At 38.5% G+C, this 19603-nt stretch overlaps 1 protein-coding gene across 18 annotated transcripts in view; it reads right to left on the bottom strand.

The window, feature by feature from the left end:
* Window positions 1–19603, bottom strand: part of lola (longitudinals lacking) — a 581907-nt gene that overhangs the window by 374380 nt on the left and 187924 nt on the right. Inside the window, exon 5 of one of the 18 annotated variants that reach the window (XM_067135866.2) lies at window positions 15378–15595. The exons of the other annotated variants lie outside the window; for them this stretch is intronic. Coding sequence (XP_066991967.1) covers window positions 15393–15595 — 203 coding nt within the window. The 3' untranslated portion in view covers window positions 15378–15392. Of the gene's footprint in view, window positions 1–15377; window positions 15596–19603 lie in introns of those variants that run through there. 18 annotated transcript variants of the gene reach the window in all.

The raw sequence follows: 19603 nt of genomic DNA, 5'->3' as shown, positions 1-19603 counted from the left end.
GTTGTCATGGTCCATAACAGCATTTGACATATCTGAATATGTGTTCTGTTGATTTTCTTTTGAAGTACATACAGTACTAAAATATAGCACACTTGAGAGCCAGCTTTTCGAATTAATTACTTGTATGGGCACCACATTACATAAATTGAAATAAGAAGCACATAACTGGTACAGATCTTTCTATTTGATAACCATGGGAAACCTGCACTTCTGGATGTGGATGATGATGATGATGATGATGATGACGGTGATGATGATGATGTATTACAATGGGGCAGGGAGAGGGTGAAACCCTGTGCGACACATAGCCTACTTCTGTCGAGCAACACCAAACAGTAAAATTTGCTAACCATCACTGCAATGCATCCTGAAAGCAGTAAACCAAAATCTATCAGTATGTGGATAAGATCAGAAAATATTTAAGACAAGAATTAGAATGCTTTTAAATGGATATATTTAAATACAAAATATTTTATTTTAATTGTGAAAATAAAACAGGTACAGTCAAAAATTAGACACACAAATATTTCAAAATTTCTTCAATGTACAATTGATAAAAACTGTTAGCAATAAAATTTGTGTAAAATCAGATGAGAATAAAATCACAAGCTTTACAATTGTTACAATAATACACACTGCTCAAAATAAAAGTAGTCACTACTGTAACATATTTACTTAAACTAAAAAGACCACAGGTAAATTTGGGTGTTTCTCCTTACATAATGAAGCATAGTTGCTACTTTATCATTTATCATTTGTCCTAACGCTTCAGGTAAATCAAGGTGTTTGTGAAGATTAATCAGAGTACAATGTACAAATCAGGGCTAATACTGAAGACTAAGGCAGGCAAGGAGGCCATCAACTGTTGTAGAATCAAGCCACTTCTTCTATATGGTCTTCTTGGAGGCAAGTTACAGGGAGATAAGTGTTATTCAGAGTGCCAAATGAAAACTCTGGAAACATTTCCAATAGACACAAGGTGTTACAGTATCCTTAGGACAAGTTTTTAAAGAAGAGAAACATCAGCCAAGACCATTTTGTACATCAACAAGTACTATGAGTTCCACAACATCCAACTGATCAGAACCATATTGAATGTAGGTCTCATTGTCCAGATAACACTTTCCTACTGACATGAAGACAACATTGAACAAAAAAGCAGTTCACGAGAGACCATATTCAGTGGAATCCTGAGGTTTTCTCTGATGAATAGTTTTTTTCTGCTGTTACGACTCTGATCTACCTTTACTGGCAAGACATAGTGTTTACAGTACACTATGTCTTCTGGTATGGGCTATAAAGTTGTTACTTTCATTTACGTGTCTTTGTCTCATCCTTGACTTTGAAAATATGAAGGTGACTGAGGTATGAGCAATGTTAGTAACACCATTCCTTATACAGCCATTCACTGTTAAGAATGGTGTGAAAATGTTGCTCATAGGGTCAGCTGGTGTGTGCATTTCAGTGGGCTTGAAAGACTGACATGTAACAGCAACTTCCAGCTTGGTGAGGAAAGCAAAGAGAAACTACCTCACTCTTCATTTCCCTTTTAAGCCTCTTCAGCAACGTCTAGGGCATCTATGACAGCTGATGGCAGCACTGTTGGGGATCCAACCAGCCAATGGACTGATTAAAACACACACACACACATACACGCACGCACGCACACACATGCACAAGCGCAGTTCAGATAGCTGTCAACATGTCTGGAGAAGATGAAGTTTCATCCTGGAGCAGTTCAACCTACTGTTGCTTATGGAGGTGGGTTTCTTATGACCAAGAGAGCAATAAACATAGATAAAAAAACTGATCCAATTATTAATCCTTGAAATGAGAACTTCAACAGTGATGAGATCTTTGTGCTGCAAGTTGTTCCATAACTGAGAAAATCTGGAGAAAATACACTAAAAATGCTCGATAACACCAGACTGCATTATGACACTGGAAGCCTTTTCTAGTCTTTTATCACCTGTATTTATCTTTATCTCAGGTTTCTTTCCTTCTTCTGTTTTTATCCAGCTTTCTTCTTATCCTACACTTCCTGCGTCAAGACTGAAGATCTGTCAAGATGGTCACTCATCAGGGACTGAGAAGAGATAAATGTAGAAGAAATGGAAATGATGAGGGGAGAGCCTATCTATTTGCAGATGGCGTGGAGATTTTCCTTGTCAGACTGCATAGAGTTAACATAGTGAACAGATTACAGCAGCAGCACCATTTACAGATAATGGAGTGGTTATCTGCAAACCCAGACTAAAAACTGACAAGATAAGTCTAGAAACAACTGGATCAACACATTTAAAAAAAAAATTTGCTTTATATTGCACTGACACAGATAGGTCTTATGGCGACGATGGGACAGGAAAGGCCTAGGAATGGGAAGGAAGCGGCCATGGCCTTAATTAAGGTACAGCTCCACCATTTGCCTGGTATGAAAATGGGAAACCATGGAAAACCATCTTCAGGGCTCCCAACAGTGGGATTCGAACCCACTATCCCCTGGATGCAAGCTCACAGCTGCGCGCCCCCTAACCGCACGGCCTACTCCCCAGTGATCAACACATTCAAGAAGGAGATCCACCACCTCACACTTGTCAAGGCCTTGAAGAAGTCTCAGTACATCTTCCCCCAGTGTACATGTGGCATATTTTCAGAAGCATGAACATGAACTGTGTTGCAGTACTCTGTGCCTGCAATGTGTTTGAGGGAGAAATAATATCATATTAAGCAGCTTCATAGCCATGGAACTATCTGGCATTTTTTTAGTCTGCAGTAAGTGGACATGCTGATTAAAGACAGTTTGTAAAACAAAACTCATGAACTGAGTTGTCTACAGAGAAGTCTCATTTTGTTTGTAACTCATTCCAAATAAGAAAGGATATTTTAATATTATGTAAATATGTTGTTCAATATGAATCAGGTAAACAAAATCATAAAGGTTATATGAAGTATCTCCTTTTACTTTTTTAGCAGTGTAGTTACAAAAGTACTGTGCTATGTGCAAAATGTGTTTATGATTTTTTGATCTCTATTGCTCATTTTCTTCTTTCTTTTTTTATAAATAGCATGTTATAAAAATACTCCCAATTTCTTCATATTAAGTAATTTCTCATATGAAAAATTGGCAAAGTGGATTGATTTAATGTGGAATAAATAAGATTAAAGAATTTGCTATGCATTTCTTGTTTAATTGGCAATTATTTAAGAAACCTGATCAGGTTGGTATAGTTAGCAAACTTACATCATTTTAAAATAGTTCAGTCTTTCAATGTGTTAAAAGGACTCACTGATACCAATAATACAATTACAGAAAGAAGAAATATTACCATTGTCATATAAAAACATGGACACAAAGCAAATTTATTCCAACATAAGCAACACAGTAATTTCATACCATCTAATATCTAAGCATTTTTACTCTAAAGAATACAAAAATATCACAACATTGTCTTTGAGCCATGAACCTGAATATTCAAAATGGCTCATATATTTGATAATGCCAGACTGCATAGAGTTAACATAGTTAACAGATTCCAGCAGCAGCACTCTTTACAGCTTCCAACATAAGCAACACATTTTGTTCGATGTCTGATGAAGATCTATAATACCGTACTAACACACTATATTCCTCTAGAAGACCTTCAGTACTGAATTAGAGAAGGGACTGAAAATAAGTAAATACATACATCTGTACACTGTTATACCTTGTACAAAGAAAGTCTGTAGTGTGTGGTCCCCATGTCATATTGTACATATGTGCCTGAAAGCTTTCTGTAAGAGTTGAAGAAAGCTGTGAGCAATAGAAACATCACAACAGCAAGTACATATAACATTTTAGAATAACAGTATTTACATCCAGAGATACACAGCATTTATATTTATAAACTTTACAGCAAATATTTCAACTCTACTCTTGACAAAGAAAGAAAGAAAGAAAGACAGAAAGAAAGAAAGAAAGAAAGAAAGAAAGAAAGAAAGAAGAAGAAGAAGAAGAAGAAGAAGAAGAAGAAGAAGAAGAAATGAAAAATGTATGAAAAGCCCTGCATTACCACCATCATTATAATTTCACCCTATCCAGGTGGAGGTAGATGGTATAAATACAGTTCCTCTCCATTTTAATACTGTCTCTCCACCACTCCTCATCCATTACTGTATTCCTTATACTGTATACTGTATACTAATGAATGTATGAAGCACATGTGGAAAATGTAACAAACAAACATTAAACTTATTAATTTGATGGAACATGGAATTAGGACCATTCAGGGAATACAGCAATGAGAAGAGAGAATAACATTCTAAACAACCATGATGTTGTCCAAATCATCTTATGGCCAGAATGAGAGAATTTCATACAAGCCGTACACAGATATGGCACTGTCATATTATTTTAGAGAGCTCTTCACTAGAAAGAGAAGCAAATGTTTTAAACTAGTTTCACTTTAAGCTCTCGAGAGGAGATAAACAGAACATGTTCAGATCTATTACATTTAATTATTTTTATCTCTTTTCTTCACAAGACAGAATAAGACATGGTGATGAGAAAAAACTCAATGTCAGGTACAATTTTTAGTATTTTCCAATAAAATGTTGTGGTAAGTTCACACCCAAATCTGGAATTACTAGTGCTTCCCTCAACTCAAGATTTTCACTTCCAAATTGAGGCATGTTTATTTCAAGTTGATAAATACTTACAACCTCTAAATTGTAATAAAGTATGTATATTACCATATCCAGCACTTTTATTCTGGGAAGAAATAAGGGTATATGTGCCCCTTAAACATTTAGAAACTTCATAGGAGAAAAACATACATCTTCCCAGTTTTTGAAAGGAAGACAAGAAATGGACCATAGTACATTAAAGCCTTGAAATCAGAGGCCCTTTAATGTTTAAAGACGGAACTCCTAAGAAAGGAGCAAGGAAAAAAGAATCATATTGATGCTGTGAAGTTCTCTGAGTGCCCAGAAATGCACATGGAGAACAGTCTGTTAACTTCAGATGATAGTAAAGTACCAGAATGGTGTAGTTTTGGATGGTGCAACTTTGCAAGAAAATCCTGATCTGATTTGTGGAGAAACGATGATGATGATGATGATGATGATGATGAAGATGATGGTTGTTGTTTAAAAGGGCCTAACATCTAGGTCATTGGCCCCTAACGGTACGAAATGAGACAAAATGAAATGACAATTTAAAAGTCCAAAATCCTCCACTGACCAGAATTCAAAAATCAAGACAAAGAATGATTGGATGGATATAAATTTAAAACGATCAGTGGAATCGAGCTGCAATGCCCTACATTCCCATAAACTAGCGTTAAACAATAGTATTACTGACCAAGGGACTGCTTCTAAAGCACAATAGTGAATTGATGATACTTGTAGTCTAAAGGGGTCCAAAACCCAGGTCATCGGCCCCTCACAATAGTAGTTATCGCTAGGAAAGCAGAACCATGGTATTTGTCATGTTGCGGTACTATTCAAAAGTAGCGTAGACTAGCGGTATTCCACACGTTATGGTACTACTCACAGATAATGCAATGCGCACATGTAACACAGACCTATGGTGTTTCTCACATTGCAGTGACATTTACAGGCAATACAAACCTATGATGTTCCTCACGAAAGTTTACTAACCGCAGGGACTTGTACTATCCCGTGGTGTTCCTCCCATAGTGGGCACAAATCATAGGCAAGGCAGACCCATGGTGTTGCTCACCCATGGTGTTGCTCATATAGTGGTACTAATCACAGGTACTGTAAAACCCAGCCGGAAGCACACACTGTCGCTACTAATCACAAACCTATTGTGTACCTAACATAGTAGTACTACGTGCAAGTAAAAGCGACCCATTGTGTTCTCTGCATGATGGTACTAATTACAAGTAGTCTTATGGTTCTAATTCGATCATCCCTTGGTTGCTCCTTTTAGTCGCCTCTTACGATAGGAAGGAGATACAGTGGGTGTATTCTTCGTCTGCATCCCTCACCCACAGGGAATTTGTGGAGAAACAGTAATAAGAAACTTTTGTACAAGCTTTATGTCGCACCGACACAGATAGGTCTTATGGCGACGATGGGTCAGGAAAGAGCTAGGAGTGGGTAGGAAGTGGCCGTGACCTTAATTAAGGTACAGCCTCAGCATTTGCCTGGTGTGAAACCCACTATCTCCCGAATACTGGATACGGGCTGCAATTAAGCAACTGCAGCTATCAAGCTTGGTAAGAAAAGAAACTTTTGTAAATGTTTTAAGCTTTGAGAGCGACAAATCCTAGGAGGTTTCTGAGAGTACCTTACGGAGAAGAAGTATCTATCATCTCTATTTCCCCTTTATAACACTATGATTAAAATTTCAACGAGTGAGTGTGAATGAGGCTTCTCACAAATGAATCGATCATGACTCTAACATGTACATCATTGCATTTAAGCATAAACCTTATGTTTGTCAAGTTGGTTGGTGCTCCTTGAAGTCCCTTTAAACCCATTGATTATGTGAATTCATGGTTCCTGAGATGAAATGAAATGAAATGGTGTATGGCTTTTAGTGCAGAGAGTGTTCGAGGACATGTTCGGCTCGCCAGGTGCTGGTATTTTGATTTGACGCCCGTAGGCGACCTATGCATCATGATGAGGATGAAATTATGATGAAGACATACACCCAGCCCCTGTGCCAGTGGAACTAACCAATGATGGTTAAAATTCCCGACCTTGCTAGCAAATGAACCCGGGACCCCTGTGACCAAAGGCCAGCATGCTAACTATTTAGCCATGGAGCCAGACCCTGAAAGGATGAGACCTGGCAACTGACACCAAAGGCAAGGAAATAAAGTGTGAAGAACTGCCAGCTTGGAATTTTTGTTAGCAGGTCAGTAATAAGACACATAACCATCACTTGTTTACATTCGCTTATCTGCTCATTGCAATTTTAATATGTAAATTGCAAAATGATGATGTTTTGTCAAGTTCAAACTGACAGTACCCTTAACATTTTCTGAGGAAAAAAAAAAAGAAAAGCACCAACTATAGAGCAGAAATAGTAATGAATATCATTCAGTACAATCTTATTCTTACATATACAGGAAGGTGATTTTAAGACCTTGAGCCATGAATAAAACCTATATTGACTCAAGATGAACTATTTAATCTTTTTAAAAAATCCAAACAATAGATGTCTTGAAAAATAAACATATTCTGTCTGGAATCACTTTTACTTCTTGTCTGGAGAGTATGTGACAAATTGTGTTTTGAAACTTCTTCTCTACAGAAGGGATACTTTCAAAAATCACCTTCATAAAAAGCTAGATATAGTCCTTTCCTACCCATAGGAAATAATTAAATCATAATTATTAAAAAAGCAGCAGAGAATTTAAATTCATAAATTGCCACAAACATTTTAAGAATCCCTTTCTTTAAGAAGAACTCTCTAAATAATTTTCTAAACACACAAGAACAACTAACGGTGAAAGAAGTTCATTACGACTGTAATAAGGAAGAAAAAGAGGGGAATAAATGTATTAGAATTTAAACATGATATTAAAAAATATATAACATGAGATTCATCACAAGTATCTTATCAACAACCAGTAATCAATGTAAAAAAAAAAAAAAACAGAGAATCTCAGTCTAAAAGCATAGCATCAACATGTTTACATCTTTTATCTCAGATAAAAATCCTATATATCTCTAAAAGTACTTCATCACATTTGGGTCTGATTGTCTTGGAAATGCAACTTAAGATTTTCTTGAATTGTTTCCCATCATAAAATGCACAGACATCTGAATCATACAGAAGAAATAAATATTATACAGATATCTTTATCAATCCACTGAAGTACCTTTGTCCTCTAATTAAATTAAATTGTTGTTTAAATTATGGCACCAGTTGTTCATTTTTAGTGAAAATCTGTTTCTTTTTCACTTGGTAAAGCAATTAGAAATATGCTGTAATAAAATGCTATTGGTACTGAAATACCTATTACAATTAATACACTGAACATAAGTATTCTTTAAACATATCCTCTTTAACTTAGAAATTAGATATTCTCTTTCATTTGCTTCTTCTTCCTGTTTGCGAAGCCGTCTCTTCTTTGTTTCATCAGATAGTTCTTTATCTTCTTTATTTTCAACCAACTCTGATGCTAATTTGTTGCCTTCATTGCCAGATTCCTTCTCCTTCAATGAAGCCCGCTTCTCTGTTTCATCAAGTGGTTTTGCATGTTCTTTGTTTTCAACCAACTTTGATGTTAATGTGTTGCCTTCACTGTCAGACACCTTTTCCTTCAATGAAGCCCGATAGCTTAGCAGGTCAATGAAATCATCAGAAGACCACGATGATTCGCCATCATAAAATCCTGAACTATTCTCCATGGAGGACAAACTTTCTCTGATGATTCTAGAAGGTGGGTTTGTGTCCTTGTGTTGACTATGCAGCAGTTCTTCAAAACTGGGAAATATTTTAAGGGAAAGACGATCAGCTGAATGAGAATGAAGAATGGGTGTGACATCAATGCCAGCATCTGAAGAGAAAAATGGGTCAGCTTCACAGACATCTGAATTATTTACAAGACATGCTGTTTGAAGACAATAATCAGCATTGTTCACATTTAGGGTCAAACAAGACCTAATCAAATTTTTCTTTTGCACTAAAATTCTTTCATCGCTCTCTCTTACAGGTGACGTTACATTACTATTAATTTCAATAGCTTTCAGATCTTTTTCAAGTAATGACCCTTCAATATCTCTTACAGGCGATACCACATCACTATTAATTTCAACAGTTGTTTGGCCTTCTTCAAGCAATGGCCTCTCATCAGTATCTCTTACAGGTGATGCCACATTACTATTAATTTTAATAGTCTTTTGACTTCCTTCAAACGATGGCCTTTCATCAGTATCCTTTACAGGTGATGCCACATTACAACTAATTTCAACAGTTTTTTGGCTTTCTGCATGCGATGGCCTTCCATCAGTATCACGTACAAGTGATGCTACATTACAAGTAATTACATCAGTCTTATGGCCTTCTTCACACGATGGCCTTCCATCAGTATCACTTACAAGTGATGCCACATTACTATTAATTTCAACAGTTTTTTGGCCTTCTTTAAGTGATGGCCTTCCATCAGTATCACTTACAAGTGCGGCCACATTACTACCAATTTCAACAGTCTTTTGGCCTTCTTCACATGATGATCTTCCTTCATTTTCATGTCTACTATCTTCAACTTCAGAGTAATATCCTTCAGACGATGATTCAATACACTTCAAGGTCTGCTCTAGACCTCTCGTTAACAACAATAAGGTACTTCTAAGAGGACTTAGCATATCTTTACACTTTTGTAGTTCACAACTTTGCTCGCTAATGTGAGAAGTCATGCTATTTTCAATGTTATTTTCATTACAGTTATCTTCTATAAGAAATTCTTTTTCTTCATCTTCTTCCTCTTCTTCTAATTCTTCTTCTACATCCTCATTATTCCCATGAATATTATCTTCATAACCAAAACAATAATCTTTTAATGGTGATTCCACAGGCTTTTCATGAATTTCCTCTATTACAGATTCTTGTAATTCTTCACTGGCTCTTGGAAGTAGTGCTATATTATCAGCTGTAAAAGACTCCTCAGACTCAATACACTGTTGGAAACTGTAGGAGAATTCAGAGCTTTTACCAACACTGTTGACTTGTCTGACAGAAATCTTACACGTTTCTGAAGCAGTCTTTGAAGAAAATACATGAATCTCCTGATGTGAGTCAGCCTGAATCTGGCAGTTATTGGATATCTCTGCACCTGACTCTTCATTTTTTATGTCAACAGAATTTACACGCTGCCTGAGTTTCTCAACAGTATGAGACAGGTCTATTAAAGCTGGTTTCTTTTTGTTTCCTGCAAAGTGATCTTGTTGATGAGAATTTTTCCGAGGACTCCTAGTTGAAAACACATTTCTTCCTTCCTGCTGCTTCTTTTCTATATTAGTACCCAAATTTACCATGGTCACTTTCTCAGAAATATTATTATTTACTTCTGATAAACTCATAGAAATGGAACAAGAATCAATCTTTTTCTCTAAATCAGGGTCAATGATACCTTCATTAACAAATGGTTCTAATTTTGGAAAAATTTCAGTAGGTTCTCCTTTCAAAATTACAGCTAGTCCTTCACTTCTCACTTCACCACTGACCAACTGCACATCCTCACGACCATCGGACAAAGACTCAGCTCCAGTAGATAACTCACATGACGTAGGACTGGGGGCAGATAATATTTTCATCTTTGTTACCATGCCTGAAAGAAACATGGAAGGGAAACATATGTTAGTTTAAACAGTTAGTGAGTAATAAACTAATTCACTAATCCACCAAACAACAGTTCTAACAGATCATACATCAATAGTTCAATTCACCAAAAATAATATCACACACACACAAAAACAAAAAAAAATCAGTAACCCATTATGAAAGGTGTAGGGTCATAAGAAATACTAGAAGAAAGAAAAAAAAAAGAAAACAAATAATTATTATAAAGAAGAAATATGCCTACCAGCTACCCTGAAGTGAAATATACTGCTGAACAAGATTCTTGGAGGTAGTATATAATATTATACTAAACACTCCAGTCAGGGCGGTGGTAATAATAATAGGGTTAGACATGTGATGTTTCCTTCACTGTTCGAATGACAACTGATTGAATGGCACACAACTCAGGGTCAACACAGCAGTTCAGAAAAAAACCTTTCACCCTGCTTTGAGCGAAGGATTGATCGCCTGGCTCAGTTCCACAGGCCACCTGATCATCAGATAATTGGATGATTTAGTACAAGACCAATGACGTAAACAATAATGAGCCTTCCATAAAGAAGAATGATACCAGGGAACAAGACCTATGCACTCTCTTCCATCAGTCGTGTGTGGATTGATAATGAGTCTGGAGTTGGTGTGGGAGGTTCTAAACGCTATTTTAAATCTTGTGTTTTTTAAAAATATTAGAAATTTGGTAAATGCTACTATTATTGAATGTGAAAGTGGAAAATTTCTCTTTAGGAGTGGAATCTTATTCTAGGGTAGTCTTGGGTCTGCTCTTATATCTATTGATATCTATCTGTCTAGGGTAGTGGGGCTTGCATGCGCCGGCTGTGACACATACCTTCCAGAATTCTCACTAGAGAGCCAGGGGGCTTACATCAGCCAGAAAGGCTAGAATATATAGACCAAGGTCAGGAACCACTCTTTGTAGTGTGATTGTTGCCTGGGAGACTGAACCTCAGATCAAGTAGGGGTATTTCAGTCGCCATGACAAAGAATACTGCAATGTATTCGAAACGTCGGCAAACTGTACGTAATGTACAGAAAACAACATGGTTCAACCTGGAAAATAAACTAAATATTTCTACTTGAAACATTCATTCCATATATTTGTCAGAACTTCTATAATAAAAACAAATCCCGCCTCTCTCTCTCCAACTCACCATCACTCCCCCCTCCTCCCCACCAGTCCCGCATACCCCTCCCCTTCCCCTTCACTCCTCCCATCCTTGCAAACACAGCTGAGCCAACAACAGACACGATTGTACGAACGGGACTGTTAACTTTGAGAAGGTCAGGCCATTTTGAGAGGACAACCACTCAATAAGTAAGTTTAAAAGTTTCTTCACAGTTATTTTTTATCTTTACTTATCAACCCAAGTTTCTCACACAACCTCATTCTTTCCATTACAGATTGGAACTTCATTGACGGTTTTCACTATAGTCACTATAGTCTCTAACACAGCTTCTCAATATTTTTCGCTGCCCTCCTGACTATTAAAAAAAGGCAAGCACACCTAGCCAACACTGGAAACAATCATTGAGAATGAGACCGCTAAAATTGAGAAGATCAGGCCTTTTGAGAGTGCTACTATTCTAAAATTTAAACTTCATTGGCAGTTTTCCATCACCGAGCTCGATAGCTGCAGTCGCTTAAGTGCGGCCAGTATCCAGTATTCGGGAGATCATGGGTTCGAACCCCACTGTCGGCAGCCCTGAAGATGGTTTTCCGTGGTTTCCCATTTACACACCAGGCAAATGCTGGGGCTGTACCTTAATTAAGGCCACGGCCGCTTCCTTTCCACTCCTAGCCCCTTCCTCCCTCATCGTCGCCATAAGACCTATCCGTGTCGGTGCGACGTAAAGCAAATAACAACAACAACAAAAAAAAAAGTTTTCCATCATGTCTCTCATACATTTCACCTGGTTCGTGTTTCCTCTCAAACTTAAATTCTCAAGTTTTTCACTCCCCTCTTAACTTTTCGTGATGATAACTAGAGAAACAGACTGTCAATTCTGAATTTTTAACACAGTGATTTCGTCCTCTTTTTTAATTATATCACACTGCAAAATTTTTAGACTAAGAAGTCCACAACCTCACTACAAACACTTATTGTTTGTATCCATCTTATCTCATTTGTATTCATTCTTTTCTTCATAGATTTTAACACACTTTTTAGTTTATGTAAAAATGTTAACGTTTTTCACTGAAGATGTCTCAAATGAGTTGATTATTACTCCACCTAATGATGAAAATATGTATATATTGAATTGTTTTTTTATTTCTGTCATGTCTCTTTTGTTTTTTATTTGTTCCTTCATTATGTTTTTAATACATTTTTAGCTTCTACTATGAAAATAACTTTAACCTCCCTTTTTTCACTGAAGATGGCTTAAACGAGTCGAAACGTTTGACTATTATTACTCCATCTAATGACGGAGATGTGTATGTAATGAATAGGAAGACATAATAAATTTTCCTTTGTAAAGATCAAAGGGCCTGCCTAGCCGAGGTGATAAAGGAGTGCTCGGTTCGCCCGGAAAGACATCGGTTCGAATCCCCGCCAGGAAGTCGTAAAATTTAAGAAACGAGATTTCCACTTCCGGAGGTGCACATGGCCCTGAGGTTCACACAGCCTACACCAAAAATGAGTACCAGGTTAATTCCTGAGGGCAAAGGTGGCCAGGCGTAGAGCTAACCACTCCACCCCATCAAGTGCCGAGGTTACTTTGGTAAAGATTAAACATGGCTGCATGCAATCACATTACTAGAATGAAAAGCCACATACATCACAATATTAAGGAAGGTGTTAGTCGCTTAGCAACCTGTTAAGTACCGAATGTATTGGGGGTTAGGGTAAGCCTTCGCCTGCAATTAATTATCTATTCAAGCTAAGTTAGAAGTGAAGTATGTTGCTTCTTCACCAACATATAGAGTTTTAAGAGAGAGAAAGTAACACGTAATTCAAGTCATTTTCAGGTCATATTCAACAGGTTTATTTATTTTGTATGAAGTTTATGAACAGAATTTTGGTTTGGATTAAAATAGAGCACAATCTCAACATATCTTTATTATGGTATAACAAAAAATTAAGCCAGTACAAAAATCTAGTTTCATTACATCTTTATTTTCTGATGTCACAGGGATAGTTCTTGTTCTCTTTAGTACATTTATATTAAATACGAGGGTTGGACCTTTAATAGTGGCAACTATTTAATTATAACTGATACATAAGAGATAACCCCATGGTACTACAGCCCTTGAAGGGCCTGGGCCTACCAAGCGACCGCTGCTCAGCCCGAAGGGCTGCAGATTACGAGGTGTTGTGTGCTCAGCACAACGAACCTCTCGGCCGTTATTCTTGGCTTTCTAGAGCGGGGCCGCTATCTCACTGTCAGATAGCTCCTCAAATCTAATCACGTAGGCTGAGTGGACCTCGAACCAGCCCTCAGGTCCAGGTAAAAATCCCTGTCCTGGCCGGGAATCAAACCCGGGGCCTCCGGGTAAGAGGCAGGCCAGCTACCCTTACACCACGGGGCCGGCGATACAAAAGAGATATGTTACCAAATTTTACAGTCTTTCAAAGTTGTAGTCACCAGCACTGTGTACAACCTGTTGCCAGTGATTTGGAAGTTGTAGGATACCTTCAGCAGTGCCTGTTGTGTTGATATTTCAAATGAAGCAGTCTACTGCCTGACAAATCTTTGGAACCGTTCTTAAGAGAATACCACAAAGTGGTTCCTTCATCTTAGGAATCAAGTCAAAGTCACAAGGGCTCAAGTCCAGGAAGTATCATGGATGGCACAGCAGTTCCCAGCCCCATCGACCAAACAAATCAGCCACAGCTTACACTGTATGCCGCCGAACATTGTCATGCAAAATGATAGGTGGGTTCTGAAGAAAGTGTTGCCGCTTCTTTCTCAAAGCTGGCCGCAGACTGTGTTCCAAAAATGAACAGTAAAACTGTGCAATGATGATCTGCTATGGAGGAACATAATGCATTAGAATAACAGCATCACAATTGTACACAAGAATAACCATCTCTTTCACATTGCTGTGGTTCTGGCGAACTTACGATCTTCGTGGTGATCCGTAATGACACTATTAGTTCGACTGGCATTTCAGATGTGGCTTGTACGATTTGGCCCATGTCTCATCCAGCGTAATGATACGGCATAAGAAAGCCTCTCCTTTGCGCTCATAGCGCTCCAAGTGGTTACGAGCAGCATCGTATTCATAACAATTTCTGCATTTCTGTCAAATCACGTGGAATCCATTGTGATACCATTTTTCTCAGAATGTGAAACATAGTAGTATTTGCTAATCCAGTGTCTCGGGCCAGCTCACAAATTGTATGGCGTCGATCAAAGCATGCACTTCTTCCTCACTGATACTAGGATGACCTGGCGGATGCATTTCTGCCACATTTTGGCATCCCTAGTTGAAGGCATTTACCCACCATACCACTGTTCTGTACGACAATGCAGATTCCCCACAGCCTCTTGAAGATCTTGATGGCACTGTCATGCTGTACGACTTCTGGCACATTCAATCTTTATCCAACTCTGTTGTTCCTGTTTAGAAAACATCGTGACAACACTAACTTAGACCGCTAGCTAACACGAGGCTCTATTCCTCCCACCAGTTTGCATGTGTGTGATGTAGGAAGGGAGAATCCATGTGCTCTGTGGTAAGGTAGGTATGAAACCAACATGTGATATCAGCAACATTATTAAGTTCCGTTGCATGGTGTGTCTACAGCAGTGTTGCCACTATTAAATTTCCAACCTTCGTACATTTACATTAAATATGAATCAAGTTTTCACAGTTGAGCAGTATCCATATCAAAGGTGCCAAATTATGCACTGGAAACTCCCATATAAAAAAATAAACTCAAAGAACACACTGGCAACTAAAACTTTAACATAAGAAAAATATATTTCTTTCCACAATCAAATGGAAAATGTTTTTCAGACTTACAAACAAAAATCACTTTTAATCTTGTAACATGAAAGTTCAATTTTTATGTGCAAATTACAAGAAATTTTATGGAAATATAAATATTTTACAAACTAGAATTTCTGAAAATCAATTAATATTCTTATGCCAAGTAGCCATATGTCGAAGCATGTTGTATCGTTGATGAGTTTTCTTTGGGCATAAAGGGCACCGAAATTGAGCATCCTTGCCACATTCATATTGTTGATGCCTTTTGAGTGAATCACCACGAGAATATGATCTGCCACACTGCACACAAAGATGTTTGGCCTTCCTTTTGTACATAATTTCAGCTGTAACAAAATTTATCACACATTAATGTAAGTTGTATTAGTAAGAATTGACACAATTCACCAATTATCAAATCAGTCATATAAAGAAAGGTAGGAACAGCTTGTGTCTAAACTTGATTCATCTACTTTAGGATAATTACTTGCTCCCCATTTGTATTATACTTGTATTATGAAACTTTTAATAAACTATTCTACCAAAGTATTCATGACATTATGACTACAAAATTGTATTCCTTCAATGCAAATATCACCTTCTTCTTTCTCGCCTCTACTTGGAGTCGGACTTTGTGTAAATTTAGCGCATTGTTAAGGACTTTCCTGATGCCGAACCTATGTGAACAGATGTATTTACTCTTGCGTGTTTCTGTAGCTGTTTATAGTGTGATATATTGTATGTGTGTAAATGTGTATTACGAAAAATGCAAATACCTAGCAAATGAGCTAGAGGAATTAACCAGAGAGAGTTAAAATGCACGACCCAGCCGGGAATCAAACCCAGTGCCCTCTGAACTGAAAGCCAGTACAATATACTCAAGCCAGTAATAATAATAATAAGAAGAAGAAGAAAGTAAATGTATCACTTCTATTGACGATTTCCCAACAAACTGTTCACATCCCAAGATGATGATTTGAAAAATCACTTACTGAATAATAATAATAATAATAATAATAATAATAATAATAATAATAATAATAATAATAATAATAATAATAATAATAATATATATTTATTGAACGAATCAACGACTTCCCGCAATTACGGGTTGCCACAATGGACAAAGTAAAGCATATCAGGATAGAGAAAGTTTTTATCATATAGAAATATAGTGATAATAATAATAATAATAATAATAATAATAATAATAATAATAATAATAATAATAATAATAATAATAATAATAATAATAATAATAATAATTTGGCGTATGGATGTGGTGACCCCATCGCCCAGTGGATAACCACTGCAATCAGCCACCCGAGTATTGGTGGGAAAACTGTACCTATTTAGAGTAGGAGGAAATGCCTGCTCTTAGCCAGAAAACATCATGAGGCCCTCCAAGGCTCACAACCTTGGTAGTCTTTTGGTCAGTGCTAAAGATCACTGACCTCAATCTACAGTTTTTCAACTGTCCAAAGCATGGAGGAAAGTTCAGCAGAAGCTACTACCCCAGGTGGTAACCAATCCACCTTCACCTCGAGTGAAGCATGCAGGCCTTTGGATTCTGGGGAGCCTGCACCGACATGCATGGAGGTCAAAAACATATCAGATGCAAGGCTTTTAGCTGTTTGCTCTATTAACCAGCATTTCGTCTTAGGTCTGACACTAGACTCATCAGAGTGGGATGTGTCAGACCCTGCCCACTGATGCTGGGGTATATGCAGGTGAACTTATCAGAAGCCCTTATAAGAGGCACAGTCTGATAACTGCATACGGGAGTCTAGTGTCAGACCTAAGACGAAACGCTGGTTAATAGAGCAAACGCCTGAAAAGCCTTACATCTGATATGTTTTTGACATTTTCGATATGCCCTATTGGTGAAAAATATCTAATTCCCTCCATGGGAAACGCCAGAACTTTTTTGCTACTTTCAATGCAAAGTCCCTTCTCAAGACCGGCAAACTGAAACAGGTCACTGATGCCCTGTCCCGATATCACATATTGATCGCTGCAATTCAGGAAACAAGATTCACGGACGAACATTGCTTCGAGTCACAAGGTTATAGAATCTTCAAAGGTAAGACCGGTAAACGTGTATTAAAAACCATCCCATACTTAGGCACAGGATTTATTGTCAACAGCAAAATTTTGGGTTCGATTGTGGACTTCACCTCACCGAACAGCCAAGTCTCTACTCTTTCTTTTCGGTGTACAAATACAGTTTACACAATGGTGAACGTACATGCGCCGATCAATCAGGCGAATAAGAAGGACCCGGAAGGAACAGACGCATTCTGGGAGGAGCTAGAAGATATCCTCTCAAAGGTACCTGGCTTAGAGATTTCAATGCCCAGCTTGGCAAGGAACGGAAATATCAGATTATTGGAAACTACCCAGCTCACAGAAGAACCAGTTGTAATGGAGAGGCTTGTGGAGTTATGCAGAGCATTCAATCTGGTCCTTAAGTCAACTGTGTTCAAACATCTGCCCAGAAAACAGAAGACCTGGGTTTCTCCAAACTCCAACCTTGGTGAATTCCAAATTCACCATATTGCCATTGCACAGAAAGCGCAGCGAGAGATCCAGAATGTAAAGATTCTGAGAAATGCCAACTTAAACTCGGATCACTACCTTTCGAAGATCAAAGTTAGACTAATTCCAAGAAATACCAAGAAGATTACTCTAAGAAAAACTGATAAGTTTGACACAGACAAGCTATGGAGCAACCAAGAATTCACCCACAAATTGGAAACTTTAAATCCAGAGAATTGGGAACAATTACAGGAGGCTATAGTCAGAACAGCTAAGGAGACTGTCCCACTCACGAAATCAAGAAAGCATGCTTGGTGGGATAATGAATGCGATGCAGCAGTGATAATGATGATGATGCTTGTTGTTTTAAGGGGCCTAACATCGAAGGTCATCGGCCCCTAATGGAACGTGATGGACGACATGATACATGATATTTAAAATTTTAAAACGTATCCACTAACCAGAGTTAAAAATATGGTGATGAAAAAATGAGTGAGATTAAAACAGCAGTGGATCTAATTCGCAATGCCTTATTTCTAATAAAATAAGAGAAAATACAGAGAGAAAAGGAATAAGGCATTGCCTGGTGGTGTATATATAGATACTTCATTTACATTAGACGTTAAAATAACACATTAAAATACACAACACAAACTAAAATGAAGTCAATACGTTAAAAGCGCAATGGAAACAAATACACGAAGACAAAGGACATCACTAGACACGGTAAAACAGACCACTATCTCTCATAAAGCAGATGACGAGGTCTGCTGACTGCTCGTCATCTTACAAGATAAGGGAGATGGTACCCGGAAGGTTACGACTACGGCGAAGATCGACCAGGTCCATACACTCCGTAAGGATGTGTACCATGGTTAGATGGTCGCCACAGGTACACACCGGAGGGGGTTCTCCTTTCAAAAGATGCGAGTGAGTTATGATACCGTGGCCGATCCGAAGACGACATAATACCACGGCTTCCCTTCGCGAAGCCCGAAGGGAAGTCCTCCATACCTTCGTTGTTCCTTTTATCGCTCTCAGCTTATTGGGAAGTGGAATGGCCTGCCACTCCATCTCCCAATGAGACATGACCAGATGTCTCAGCTGAGAGCGAATATCACTTGCTGGAACCTTGAAAGGCAACGGGGGCAGTATAACTGCCTCCTTGGCAGCCCGATCCGCTAACTCGTTTCCCTCGATGCCCATGTGGCTTGGGAGCCACAGAAAAGTAATTCTGGTGCCGGCATCCGAACACCCGGCCAGCAGGTCCTGGATCCGCTGCACCAGAGGGTGCCGAGGGAAACAGGTATCAATAGACTGGAGTGAACTCAAGGAGTCAGTACACACAAGAAAGTGACGGCGTTCATTGTACAGTGCCTACCGCAAAGCTCTACAGTGAGCATAGAGCTCTGCTGTGTACACACTACAGGTTTCCGGGAGAGCGAAAAGAAACCTATCATTGTCGACAACGAACGCACAGCCCACCCTCGTGTCCGTCCTTGAACCATCCGTGTAGACGACGACTGAGCCTGGATAGCGGCCAACGACGGACAAGAAGAGCCTCCGATAAATCGAAGGGTCCGTGTTCTCCTTAGGGCCAGTGTGTAGGTCCAGAATTATTTCAGGTCGCCGTACTACCCACGGAGGTACCCCACTTGGTTGTCTGACAAGGCAAGGAACCGAAGGTACGTCAAACAATCTGTAACTGCTATCTAAACGTATTCCAACCTGCCGCGTTGCTCGGGGACGAGCGGCGTACAGCAAACGGTTGCCATTGTTGAAAACGCTAGAATAGCTTGGATGTAGTGGCATCTGTC

The sequence above is a fragment of the Anabrus simplex genome, chromosome 1 (assembly GCF_040414725.1).
Source record: "Anabrus simplex isolate iqAnaSimp1 chromosome 1, ASM4041472v1, whole genome shotgun sequence".
Classification (NCBI taxonomy): Eukaryota; Metazoa; Arthropoda; class Insecta; order Orthoptera; family Tettigoniidae; genus Anabrus; species Anabrus simplex.
The sequence above is the reverse complement of the archived record's forward strand: the minus strand, read 5'-3'. Positions and strand labels throughout refer to the sequence as shown.